This window comes from Dioscorea cayenensis, chromosome 6 (genome assembly GCF_009730915.1).
Source record: "Dioscorea cayenensis subsp. rotundata cultivar TDr96_F1 chromosome 6, TDr96_F1_v2_PseudoChromosome.rev07_lg8_w22 25.fasta, whole genome shotgun sequence".
Classification (NCBI taxonomy): domain Eukaryota; kingdom Viridiplantae; phylum Streptophyta; class Magnoliopsida; order Dioscoreales; family Dioscoreaceae; genus Dioscorea; species Dioscorea cayenensis.
This window is the reverse complement of record NC_052476.1, coordinates 3,505,058-3,519,006: the sequence shown is the minus strand read 5'-3', so window position 1 is coordinate 3,519,006 and position 13,949 is coordinate 3,505,058. Positions and strand designations below refer to the sequence as shown.

Here is a 13,949-nt window from a genome sequence, read left to right as displayed (position 1 = left end):
GTTGTGTCATGTTTGAGTGCTTGTTACTATTGATCATGGAGTTACTGCTTATTCTCAATGAGAGACACTTGTTTTTTTATTTTTTATTTTTTGAAAAAAATAAAGTATTTTGATGTAGATTGTAGGTATATTTTTAATTTTCAAAGGTTTATATATATGTAATTTATATATATTTTTTTAAAAATGAAATTATATAAACTCATTTTGAATCATCTAGTTAGTTCACATTATCTAGTCATATTGGAAAGTCTGAAAACCAATTAAAAGTTGCAAGAAAATTTTATAGCATTTTTGTATAAGTTCCTGGTTCCAAAAATAAATAAATTGATATATTAACTAAGTCATTTAAACTCTTAAAATTGAATTGAAGTTCTTTATTTTTTTTTTTTACTCCAAAATATGAAATAAATTTAAATAACACACATGCATAATTAACATTTAGAGCTGTGTGACATGTAGAATAATGAAAGTTCTAATATTCATTGGAAGAATTAAATTTCGTAGATGATATCACATTAGCATAGCGCTGTGCATGTATAGGCCTTATCACCTTTTTCAAAAAAATAAAAAAATAAAAAAATTAACATTTAGAGGTGCAATAATTCAGATTTCTTTAATACTAAAAAAAAAAATCTTTGGAGAAAAAAAACTCCTTCCATTCTCCACATTCTCAAATTAAATTCTCACCCAACTCAAAAAAATAATTAAAAAAAAACATTAAATGAAATACATAATTAAACTTATTAATTAAAAAAAAGGGAAAAAAAATGGTAAGAATTGAACGTGGATATCATCACCGTCGGTGATTGAAAGACTGATTACTAAACCCACGTGCAATACTATTAACGGCCGGATTGAATCGCAGGCATCCAAACAGTCCTTGCCGGTAAGGCAACGCCGTCTTCTTCTTAAGCTCCTCCGCCGCCGCGCGGTTCGCCGTGTAGTGCTTCTCATGGGCTGATCTCGCCGGCGGCCGGGCGCCATTGCTAGCCGTTGACCTGAAGCTTGAGTTTTTCGGGTCCTCACCTCCCAATCCTCTCGTCGGCGACGAAGTCAACAGAGTGTACTTCCTCAATGGATCTTTGCTCTGGTTCCCGGTGGCTCGTCCCTCCGACGCGCTACGGAAGAGAAGAAGGTCTCTGAGTCTCCATTTCCGGCTCCCGCCGGTGCCTTTGGCGGCAGAGGGAGCCGGTGAGGTGGGGGATTTGTCAGCGAGGAGACAATCGGGAGCATCGTCGATGGTTCCTCTTCTCAATGGGGAAAGAGATCTGGATCCCTTCCGGCTTCGTGAGTGGGGGTGAGAGATGGAAGGGGAGAAGGAATTAGGTCTTTCTCTGCCTCGATCTCGCGTTGATTCCTTGATTTGGTGTTTAGGGATTGGGTTCAAAGGGCGAATGATGCCGGAATCGAAGAGTTCATCGGCGGCGGTGAGGGATGATTGGTGACCTTGTTTCTCAAGGTTTTCCGCTGAAGTCGAAGGCGAAGTCGTCATCGGAAAGGGAGTTGTTTTTGTTGTTGTTGGTGGTGGTGGTGGTGGTGGTGGCGGCGGCGGCGGCGGCGGAGGAGGAGGAGGGGAGGGAGTTGAAGTGGTCGTAGATGGCGAGGGCGCGGGCGGGGCTAGTGGGGGCGCTGGTGTAGGAGTAGTAGTAGTTGTAGCGGTCGTCGGCGGCGGTGGCGGAGGAGAATTTGGGGCTTGATGGTGCGCTGACGAAGGGAGTGCTGCAGTTGCTCTCTGTGTGATAGTTCTTCACTCTTCTCGTCACTATTTCCATTCTCTCTTCTTCTTCTTCTTCTTCTTCTTCTTTGTTTGTAGGATATGGATTGAAGAAAAGGAGGTTGTTTTGAAGGTGATGAAGCTCTGGATAAAAAAGGTGAGAGCTTTGCTTCTCCGTTTCTTTGTTGCTTTGAAGGTTTTGAATTTGATGATACTATGGATGTCAACAACTGCTTGCTTTCTCCTCTCTCTTTCTATCTATCTATCTATCTTCTTCTTCTTCTTCTTATCTTTTGGAGCTTTAATGGTGAAGAAACAATGGATAGAGGAAGAGCTTGGTATCTCTGCTTCTCTCCTTCTTCTCTCTTGTTGCTTTGAAGGTTTAGGATGTGATGATACTATATATTTAGATAGAAAGGATAGAGCTTTTCTTCTTCTTCTTCTTCTTCTTCTTCTTCTTCTCTTGTCTTGTTGCTTTGAAGGTTTAGGATGTGATGATACTATATAGATAGATATAAAGGAAAGAGCTTTCTCCTCCTTCTTCTTCTTCTTAGTAGTTTGATCTCTCTCCTTTCTTTCACTTGTTGCTTGGAAGGTAGAGAAGGTGATAAGATATATACAATGAACAGAACAAAGAGCTCACTCTCTTCTTCTTCTTCTTCTTCTTCTTCTTCTACTACTACTACTACTATCACTTACAGCTAGAATTCTGAAGCTGATGATGCCATTAACAAACCAAGAAGATGAAGACTAGATTAATTGTCTCTCTCCTCAAAGATGTTGATGTTGATATTATATGGTGAAATAGATGGAAAAGTATAGGTTGACAAGGAGATAGGAATGAAGGAGGAAGATGAGACTAGTTAAAAGGGTGGTAGTGTGTATGTATGTGTCCTGATTGACTAACCAAAGTGGTCATGAGAACATGAATAAGATGACTAATAATAAGTTTAAATGCAGCCGCCTTTTAATACTAAAACTATTCAACTTTTTATTTCTTTCTTCCCTCCATATATCTTTATTTCTATTTATTACTTACATTATTATTATTATTACTAAGTAATTTCCCCGGCTTAGCATCGGAAATTTTAAAATTTTGTGAGAAGTTTTGAGACAATATCATATATAAAATAATACAATTAAACAACTCTTACCATGGAAACTATTTTATATTTTAGATTTTAAAAGTCTTATAGACATTTATTACATAAATAATTATGTGTAATTAATATTTTTTAATTATTAATATTATAAATAATATAAATAAAAATTTAAATATTATTAAAAAAAATTAATATTATTTCTTAAAACGCTCTCGGAGTAGATTATACATCTACTTTAATATGTATAGATTATGGCACACTTTTTTATATTGAGATTTTATTGTTAGAGATGGAAGAATATAATTAATTCCTGAATCTTGTGGATTATTAATTAGTTGTGAAGATATAGAGCTATGCCATTTGTTCTGTTTTTAGGTTTAGATTTCACTTTTTTTAATTTTTCCCCTCAAATTTTATTCTTTGGCATAATTTCGTATCTTAGGAAGTATGGTAATGGTTTGGTTTTTTATACCTGATTTTTTTCTTTAATTAAATTCTCTTTTCAATACTTAATACTATTATATATATATATAGTAAAATATCATTTGAGAATGTCTTTAGAGTTATTGTTATTTAAAGATGTTTAATGATCATTATCTAACAACTATTACTTATATGTGAAAATGTGAGAAGTATTTATTGTGTATAACTACTGCTTAATACTATTTAATATTATGTTTGAATTGACACTAATCGTTAGATGCAAATCGCATCATTTCTCTCTCTATATATTAAGTTTTTGATGCACTGATTTTCTACAGCAATTGACTTGAAAAATAGGACAAGCTACAAGGGAGACCTTTTTTGGTAAGTGTTATTTGTATCCATAGACAATTACATATTTACTTGTATATTAAATCATAAGCGTTTTTTTTTTAAATTCAATATTTATTTAGTTTAATATTAAATTAGAATTGAGTTGATTTTAATCCAAAGAACTCAACCTAAACTCAACCTAACTAGTTAAGAATGAATATGTTTTTATATAATTTTTCATGAATTTAATAATTCTTATCCATGTTTTCATTTTATTAATAAGTGATGAATTACTTTGAGTTGGCAACCTCCTATTGCTCACAAATGTCCATAATCACAAAGCTAACATGATTTTAATGCACAACAAGAACCATCCAATCAACAAATGAATTTTTGTATTTGGATGGACATTTAATACATCAAACATCTCACTTAGTTTGCCAACCCATGTCGGATTCTTTATGTTAGTTCATTGTCCTAATTAATTTTTTTGCTTTACTATTTGAAATTCAACATTATTTTTTAGATTTTGGATTGTCTCTATTTTGATATTAGAATAATTACACGTATATATATATATATTATTTATTTATTTTAATAAATATAAATAAATAATGTGTTAGGAGGTACACGGGTTTTAAATATACTACGCACTCTCACCTTGTTGCATCGAACATGTGTTGGTATTATCATACCAAATTAAATACATGATTTTTTTAACAATTACCCAAAATATAAATCACTCTCGATGTATATTTCTCTAGTCCTATGGCATCTATGAGATTATTTTTTTCCCCTTTTTTTAGTTATGGTAAATATAGTAACTAGTAAAAAATTAAGATAGTGAAGTTCACTCATTTGATGTCATGTCTGATTGAGTACATACAATGAAAGAAGAGACCATTCAAAGAAATCCCATTCATGTTTCACTCTTTTCTTTTATCCTCTCCTTTTGTTTCATTTCATTGTCCTATGCAATCCACCAACCCTGTCTTTTACTTTCTCTTTTTAAAGTTTTAAACCATTGGCTCTTATTTACATTTTTATATATATTTTTCCTAATCAAATCTATAAATGTAAATAAAGCTCACTATTTTTAAGCAATAAAAAAAAAGAATTTCATGATAATTAAATTTACCATGACAACCAATTAGAAGCTAAATTCAGTTTTACTAAACAATAAATATTTGATTGATATAAAATTTTTTTCTTCAAAGGTGACAAGAGTCATCCCACAAGGCGATGTCAAAAGGGATAGATGAATACGGTCGTGTATCAATTACGGTGGCTTAATCACCCTCTAAAGATTTACCATGTGGAGCAGGATAATACGCGGGGCAATTAAAGTCTGTCACATGCGCCTAAGATCATATCTCAATGACCACAATCCCTATAATGGTAAATCCCCCTATCTTGCAACTTTGGAGAGATGGAGAATGCGGCTCCTTCCACAGGGAACCCTTTAAACTGTGGATGAATAATACTGATACAATATTTCTATAATATCTCTATAATATATTTGCACAGTACTATGGAATAAGGGATTCGACTTTACACCACTCGTTTACCAGGCTATCTAATGGTTGTAAATTGATATAAATCATTTCAATATATTTTTTTCTTAATGTGGATCATGTGAAGAGAATTGTCAACCAAGTTGTTGTTGATTTTTTTTAGCTTAATCCATGTTCTTAATCTTAAAAAAGTAGTCATATTAGTGACCTAACTCTGATTTGAGCTCTAAAATTTAGGTTGTTTTGTCAACAACACAAGGCGACTAAATTGGGGTTGGTGACTGTTTGAATGGACCTTTCACAACTTATCAAATCTTGAAAAATATACATAAATTTCCTCTCAATATTAATAATAATAAATTCAATAAATCACTCGATCGAATATTTCTAATATTGGAAGCAGATAACTAATAATATCCTCCATAATAATCTTATTATTTATATAATCTTATAAAGAACATGTATTTATATATACCGCATAAAAGTGAAAAAAATAATTATTTTTTTATAATATTTTTTTAGTTGAATTTTTGGTCAAAAGACTATATGAATAAATAAAAATGATTTACAAGCGCATAAGCAAATATAGTTTTTTACAGAGTATATTAGTAATTAACCATTTTTACTATAATATTTAAGCAAAAACCTTAATAATAATAATAATAATATAAGAATTCACACAAATTTAGATAGTATTTTTTAATATATATATATATATATATATTGACAAGAGTAATTTAGGCGGTAGAGGCTTGGGTTGATCAAGCAAGTGGTTTCATGCTTGAATTTTTATGTATAAAAAAAGAATTAGTCAGTAGAGATTTACTCTTTTATAGAATTTTTAGTAACTCGTTAGAATTGACTTAGAGTGAATAGCTTCTGAGAAACAGTTGGGTCAAATATGATTAAATAAATAAATTAATAAAAATTTCTTCAATAAAAAAAACTAGAGCATTATCATTATTTAGGATAATAATGATATGGAAACACCTGAAAAATAACAAATTGAAGACAAAGACCATGGTCATAATATAATTAGGGGGGTGTTTGGTTTGAAGGAAAGCAATAGGAATCATTGCTTATAGTGAGGAAACCCTTGTTTGGATGTGGAGTAATGGGAGTGAGAGAGGCATGGGTAAGGAGTGAGAGAGGCATGGGGGAGAGTTCCCATGCCTCTCATTTTTGAGAGGAGTGGGAGGGGAATGAGGGTTATGATGGGTAAATTTATTCATTTACCTTTTTATTTTTTTTAATTATAAATCTATTAATCTAAATAATTTATTATAATAATTAAATAATAATTAATCCGAAAATATTTAAATACAATGTTAATTATAATAAATAAATGAATAATATTAAAAGTGAACTATTTTAATTTAATACTTAATTATTGTAATTAAAAGTGAACTATTTTTAATTTAATACTTAATTATTGTAATTAAAAGTGAATCATAATTGATATGAATGGTTATTATGACTTAATTTTTTAATTAAAGTTAAATAATTATTTATTATGGTTAATTAATTGTTAATTAATGATATTAACAAAATTTTAGATATTAATAAATAGTGTCACATGTGAGCTATTAAAGTTAAATATCTTTTTATAATAATGAATTTATTTTAATATTTAAATAATTTTAAAAAAAATAATTATCACATCTCATTATATATATAATAATAATAGTAATATTCATTTATATAAAAAGAGTAGCATGAGTCGTTTTTATCATATTTTTCCTTTTTCACTTTTTACTCATTCCGATAAACTACCTCCCCAATCCTTCAACCAAACATGGTTTTCATTCACGCTTTTTCAATCCCGCCCTCATTTTCATTACTCATCCACTCCTTTCCAATTCCATTCATCTGTAAACCAGACTAGATGGACTGTGGGATTGGGGACCATGCTGTGAAGTTGATTTTAATTATTAAAAAAGAAAAAGAAAAATGCTGTCATTATTTTTTAGTCAAAAGTTGTAAGGCATAAAGAAGCTTCTAAAAACAGGTGTCAAAATGAATGGGGTTCGGTTCGGATAAAGTTATGTATGACTTGATCTAATTATCTTTGACCGGAAAGTGATGCATTTAATTCCCTCAAATGAATTTTAACTCTATATAATTGTATGCATTATTATATTATTAATAAATCTTCTATTTTTAATTTTTTTTTAACCCATGAAGTAGTTTAACAAAATTATATATATATATATATATATATTTATATAGAGAGAGACACACACATGAACTTAAATTATTTTTTAATAAAAAAATCAAGCTCCGGCATTAAAGAATATGCCGAATAAAACATAAAGATACATTAATTATGATAGCTTATTAATTATAACTATTTATAATGCACTAGTTAAGATACATTATAGGTAATTTGAAGACTTCTGTCATACAACTTGAGAGAAAAGCGATACATCATCACTCACAGGGGATTCACCCGGACATAGTAAACAGTATATTGTCCAAAATAGCGTATAAATAATACTACTATAGTACTTTGGTGTAGGGATCCGATTCTGTATTTTGCCCATGCGTTTCTGGATAACACATGCCTGTGATAATTCTATGTTAATATATGATTTCATATGTTTCTATTGGAATTGGTTTTTTTAAGCCTTTTAAATTCTTTTTTTTTCTCTCTTATAAATTGCCCTTATTTACTCATATGACTTTATAGCCAAACACTAAATTGTCATTTACCCACTCATTTTCAACATTTTGGGCAGATAAAAAAATAAAAATAAATTAATATTTTTTAATTAATTTTATGAGCTGATTTTCAACAATAAAAGTATATTAGCAAATAATATTAACCGTTATCCACTTTTTACAGGGTATGCTGCATGCAAGCAATTTCCTTTTATAATTAATGTGTAGTTATATATGTATATTTGTTTTAAAAAAATTATTAAAAAATTAATGAGTTTATTAGGGCATCTTCTAAGCAAACATGAAAGTGAAGCACGTTTATCATCCTTATCATAGATAACATCTTTGAAATAAATGAACTGAAGTATATTCTTACTTTTCATCCAAAGACAAGCTCCATTAACATTATTACTTTATATATATATATATATATATATAAAGATCATTTACGTAAGTCCCTAAATTTGAAATCTAAACGGTTGAATCATCATCAAATGATTGTTTGTTTATATAAACAATGTATAACTTTTTACTGTTCATGATTACTGTACAATATTTTAGAACGCGGTTTCAACTGTTCATAATGATAATAGCTGTCGAATTACTATCAGATGGCTACTGTGGACGTCCCTAAATTTGAAATCTAGGGATGTCCCTAGATGATGGGTCCTCATATATATATATATATATATACACAACCCCTTAATAAAACCAAATTTTGTTATATTTTTAAAATTCGTTTTGTTTGATATATACCTATTGTTTGATATATACCTATCTTACATACACCATTAAAATATGTTATAGTTAAATTATATAAATATAATTTTTTATTATAATAAACTAGGATTTATTTAAAATTTAAATTATTCTTGGTAATATTAATTTTTTATTTAAATGTAATGAATAAAATGAGTTTTGGAGTATATATATCCACAAGTTTGTTAGTCCTTTTGACATTGTAATGAAATATATTATAATTAAACTATATAAAATATAATTTTTTTATAATAATAGAATTTATTTTTAAATTTAAATTAACCTGGTTATAATAATTTTTATTTAAATGTAATGAATAAAATGAGTTTTTTTTTGTTGGAGTATATATATGCACAAGTTGCTTAGTCCTTTAACATTGTAATATCATATTTTAAGGGGTATACATGTCATTTGGTTTTATCAAGAGATATACATGGTTGAATTTCAAGGTATACTGACAAAAGATCTTATTATTATTATTATTATTATTATTTATTTATTTTTTTTATGTGTACTCTTATTTATACACCTCTTGTGCAAGCAAAGATATAAAAACAATGTTAAAGTCCATCATGCCGGCTTATTAAATATATAGTTCAATTAGCTTGTTCATTAGCCAATGATTAATTCCCTTAACAAAAAATTATCAATATTTTTTGTTTAATTAAAAAATAATTAATGAGAGAAGTGATAATGAGACGAATACAATTGATTAATATAATAGTTTTTAGAATATGTTAATAAAAATTATTCCTCAAACATGCTACATATTCTCCATTCTTTTCACAATCCTAACTTAAAAGGCAAATCCTTCCTAATGTATCACATTTCATTTCCTTATTCTTCAATATATTATATTAAATATATACATTTATATAGTTACAACCTTCTAGAAACAAAGACTTTTCCACAAATACCCTCCATGTGTCATGTCCCAACAACTTGTAAGATACTTTTTTATTTATATAAGTATGATTTTTTTAATAATTTTTTTATTATAAAATAAATATTTAGAATAAAATAAATAACACCTAATTAAGATTTGATACTCCATAGATTGATCTCATTCTTAAATCAAACTAATAACTGGGTTAGGTAATTTTAAGAGAAAAATATTAGAGAAGTATTGAATTGAATTTTTATTTTTATAGGAGGCCATTAGTTGTATCTTTTCTTAAATATATATTAAGTTAAAATTAATATTTAAATTAATTAGAAAAACTGAAAATAAAGTAAACAAGATTTAAAAAACTCAATATTAGGGTGGTAGCCTCACCTCCTAATGACAACTTTATACTCATTTTCATACTAACCAAAAACCATTAGATGTGAACTAAAAGTGCTTCACTTGATCACTTCCATGTGCAACCAAATATTAAGAATTAGTATTTGATTTATGATGTGGGATATTTAGACTTCTCTGCAACCAAACAAGCTCTTAAAACTTAAAAGTAATATTTGTTCTTCTTGATTTTTTATATTTCATCTCAAACCTCATTTGGTGCATAGGTTTTATCAACCATATGGCATCTTTAAAGATGTGACATGATTAAACGGTTCCAATATATCCACTGTCATCTTTCTTGGTTCTATATATTGAATTTCACTTGATGATCATATTATTATTATTATAAAACTTTTGGCTTTAAGTGATTAGATTAAACTTTATTTATTTTGTCATCTTTTAATTTTGTCATTTTATATGGATATCGTTCTCTCTCTATATATATACGTGAAAAAAAGAGTATGTTTCCAATTGCAAATACATTATAATTTTTTGGTATATATAGTCAACAAAAGCATGTTAACATTAATTTAAGCATGTAGGAATTATGAAGACATTTTTTTCATTATAATGGAAAATTTAAACAATTAAATTTATTTCCAAATACAAATTTGATGGAAAATTTATTCAAACATATAAAACCAAATATTTCAATGTGCATTTATTAAAAATTATATAACATAGAAGTGGAAATATTAGATTTTTTGTTATTAAATGATGAAAGTGGAGTTAAAATAAATTATTGTTTAAATTTTGGAGAGAATAAAGCTGAAGAAATTTGGCTTTTAATTTAATCACTGCTTGTTTGCATTATGCACATCAATAAACATATTATTATTAAAAAAATAAATTAAAAAAACAATAATATAACTAAATAGATTAATTTCTTTTTTTTTTCATAATTTAGTTCTATTTATATTTCCTATGTTTTATTTGGCCCAATAATAAAATCCATATAGAAACCCCATGGGCCAACAAACACAATGGGCATATATATAAATAGACTAAACGTTAGATGACAAAAAGGTCGAGAGAGGAAGTTGATGAGAGAGATGGGGACAAATTGGCTAGGAAAGAGATTGCAACAGGAGAAAGAACCGTATTAAAGAATTGTACTAGCTGGAAGAACAGGTGAAAGAGTGTACTGGTTTGTTTTATAGTTTCTCCTGTAAGTCTAGTAGAAATGAGTTTAGACTAATGATCGAATGATTCAGATTAAATGATTACCATGCATCCCTCTTAGCACGATTCATAAGCACAGTAGCATGGCTGCACCGTTTATGGAATGAATCTAGTGAGATGCTGATGATCGTTGGATGGTGATCCCAACGGGTCATGGTAAACGATATTCGTAGATTCAATGGCTTGCATGGCCTCATGAAAGTAGGCAATTTTTAATATATTCTCATAAAAATCATATTTACTTATATGCATTTAAAAAATATTTTTATTTACTTAGATATTTTAGGATTGAAAATTAACTTATAGATTTATAAAATATTAATTATCTTAAAAAAATAAATGAAAAAGAAGAAGATAAATAATTGTTTATTCTTTTTAATAAATTGTAGTTGTTTTTTTAAGTTATAGGTAATAGGCTTATAATATATAAGAAAATATGAACACTTTATATGGCTATATACGTAAACTTATTTTTACAAGTATAAATAAAAAATTTCTCATTTTTGCGGTTGCATACAAAAAGCAAGAAAAAAACAGTTTTTTTTAACCAAACAATCTTTTTTTCATATTTAAAAAACATATTAATGAAAACTTTCTATGGATCTAATTCATTAAAAAAACATATATTTAAAAAACTTTACACCTTAATATATTTAAAATAATATCTATCTTTGTTCAACCTCTTGATGATATCAAGGTGCTTTTGTGAAGACATTAGGGGAGTATCATTCCCCAGAGTTTGCATAATTTGAGCGTCTTTAGATTTTTTTCCCATTTTATATATATAAAAAATATGCTCTTCTTTTATCCTATAAAAAAAATAGATCTTATTCTAATCTAAAGCAAACATAGATCAAAATTTTTGTCATTAATATTTTAAAATACTTAAAATATTATTTAGTTCGGAATAGAATAAGTTGCGATTAAAGATTTGCTTAATATAAAATTAATTAAAATTTGATTTATATGAAAAATTGTAGGTATATATCTTAAAAGTCATGTTTGTTTACAGTCAAATCATTCTTGTTTCTCATTAATGTGATATATACAATTAAAATAAAATAAAATCAAATAAAATAAAACCCAACCCAACCCGGGTTAATTTGCTTTCATCAAAATGATGGATTTTTGAGAAACAAAAAAAGAAAATAGTTTAGAAACTAATAATATTTATTTTTTTAAAAAAATTATTTCAGAATTAAAATTGTATGTTTTTAATTAGTCATTTTTTTTAATAATAATGATAATAATTTTATAAGTAACTATTCAATTGATATATTTAAATCGATTAGATGTTTTGTTGGATGTTCTTGGAGAGGAGAAGGTTACTTAATTTTTGGATTTTAAACATAAAAACACTTTCAAATTAAAATTATAATATTTGTTATATTTTATGAAAACTGACACTAAAATACATGTAAAATTAATTTACCAGTTTGATATGAACACACTTTTTTTATAACATCATATTAATTCTTAAATTTGTCATTTCATCATTGTTTTAGAGAATATAACTTTAGAATCCAATGATTAATAACAAAAAATTTAAATATTAATATGTCAGTACTTTCTTATATGTAGCAACATATGGATATTTGAATAAAAAAATTTAGACAATTATCTAATTATTCAATTCATTTAAATTAAATATTAAACCAACCATTTATTTCTATGGAAGAGCATATATCAAAAATTCTAATATCAAAAGCAAATTAAACAAAATCAAAGGTACAAACAAAGCAACTTAAAAGGAAAAAAAAAAATTCCAAGAAGCTACCGTGCTTACTAATAAAAGCTAGTTAATTGATTAAAAGAATCTCCAATCAAAATCAGTTGTTGAGAAAAAACGGACATACAAATTTTTGATTAAGATTTTGTAAAAAAACAAAAGGGAAAAAAAGATTTTTTTTATGTAAAAATTAAGTATAATACGGAAATTTTGTATTTCCACACTTTCATAGCCCAATTTATAATTCTTTTCACATCCACTCGTTTACAACACTTATTACAAAAGGATCATTTATTTTGTATAATTTATTGACGAACTAAACATGTGAAAGTATTTCATAAACTTCACTGTTATTTTTTTTTATTTTTGAATAATAGATGACGCCCTTTTTTATGAATATAAAAAATACTAAACAGTGTATGAATAGTACGAGGAACAGTGCTATTAGGGGAGAGATTTGAACCCATGACCTGCCCCTTACACTTTGATGTCATACCATTGGGCTATATGCTTCACTGTTAATTTTCCCACGTACCAAATTGATATATGCAAACTATATTTATGACTTCAGTTTATCTGATAAATTATATTTATGAGTTTATAAGTTTATTCTCATTCATATATATCATCAACCATGTCCAAGAAAATTCATTATAATTCCCTGCCTCATGTTGATGAACATATCCCTCCAATGGATCCTACTTAAGAAAGTGTCGAGTTTGATAACGAAACATTTTTGATCCATAGCAAAATGATCAATACAAAATTTTCGGTCCCCTTCTGCATCCATGTCCTTCTCTGTGCCTACCAATAAAATGTGCCATGCAGGACCAAAATGTGTCTTTGAGCTGGATCTACTTAAATTTTTTTTTTTTGGGACCAAATACATACTTTGTTGTTCAATGTCGGAATATTGACAATAATAAATTCGATGGTTACGACAGTTATATCATTAGATCATTATTTTATGTAGTTATAATTTTCACAACTTGTGTGCATTGAATACAAGTCAAAGGAATAAAAAGTTTCAGTAAATTCCATTCACATTTCTATTGATTCCATACTCTGAATGCTCTCAATCAAGAACCAGTTTTTTTCTTCTCAAATGAAACTTGATGAAAGACATCATAATCAAACCTTTTTGACTATTCAACAAGATGACAACTTTGTTGTATTCATAGCACAATGCTGTCATACTGCTCTCTGAATTTCTTATTACTTTTGCCAGAGAGTCTTATAAAGCTTA

At 28.0% G+C, this 13,949-nt stretch overlaps 1 protein-coding gene across 1 annotated transcript; it reads right to left on the bottom strand.

The window, feature by feature from the left end:
- Positions 1-628: 628 nt before the first annotated feature.
- Positions 629-1,744, bottom strand: LOC120263013. The gene has a single exon (XM_039270937.1). It carries the CDS (start codon positions 1,490-1,492, stop codon positions 794-796), a length of 699 nt encoding a protein of 232 aa, XP_039126871.1. The 5' UTR covers positions 1,493-1,744; the 3' UTR covers positions 629-793.
- Between the last annotated feature and the right edge of the window lie 12,205 nt (positions 1,745-13,949).

What these genes read in the sequence shown, in the direction of transcription:
- LOC120263013 (XM_039270937.1), bottom strand. Translation starts at nt 1,492, where the DNA reads ATGACGACTTCGCCTTCGACTTCAGCGGAAAACCTTGAGAAACAAGGT.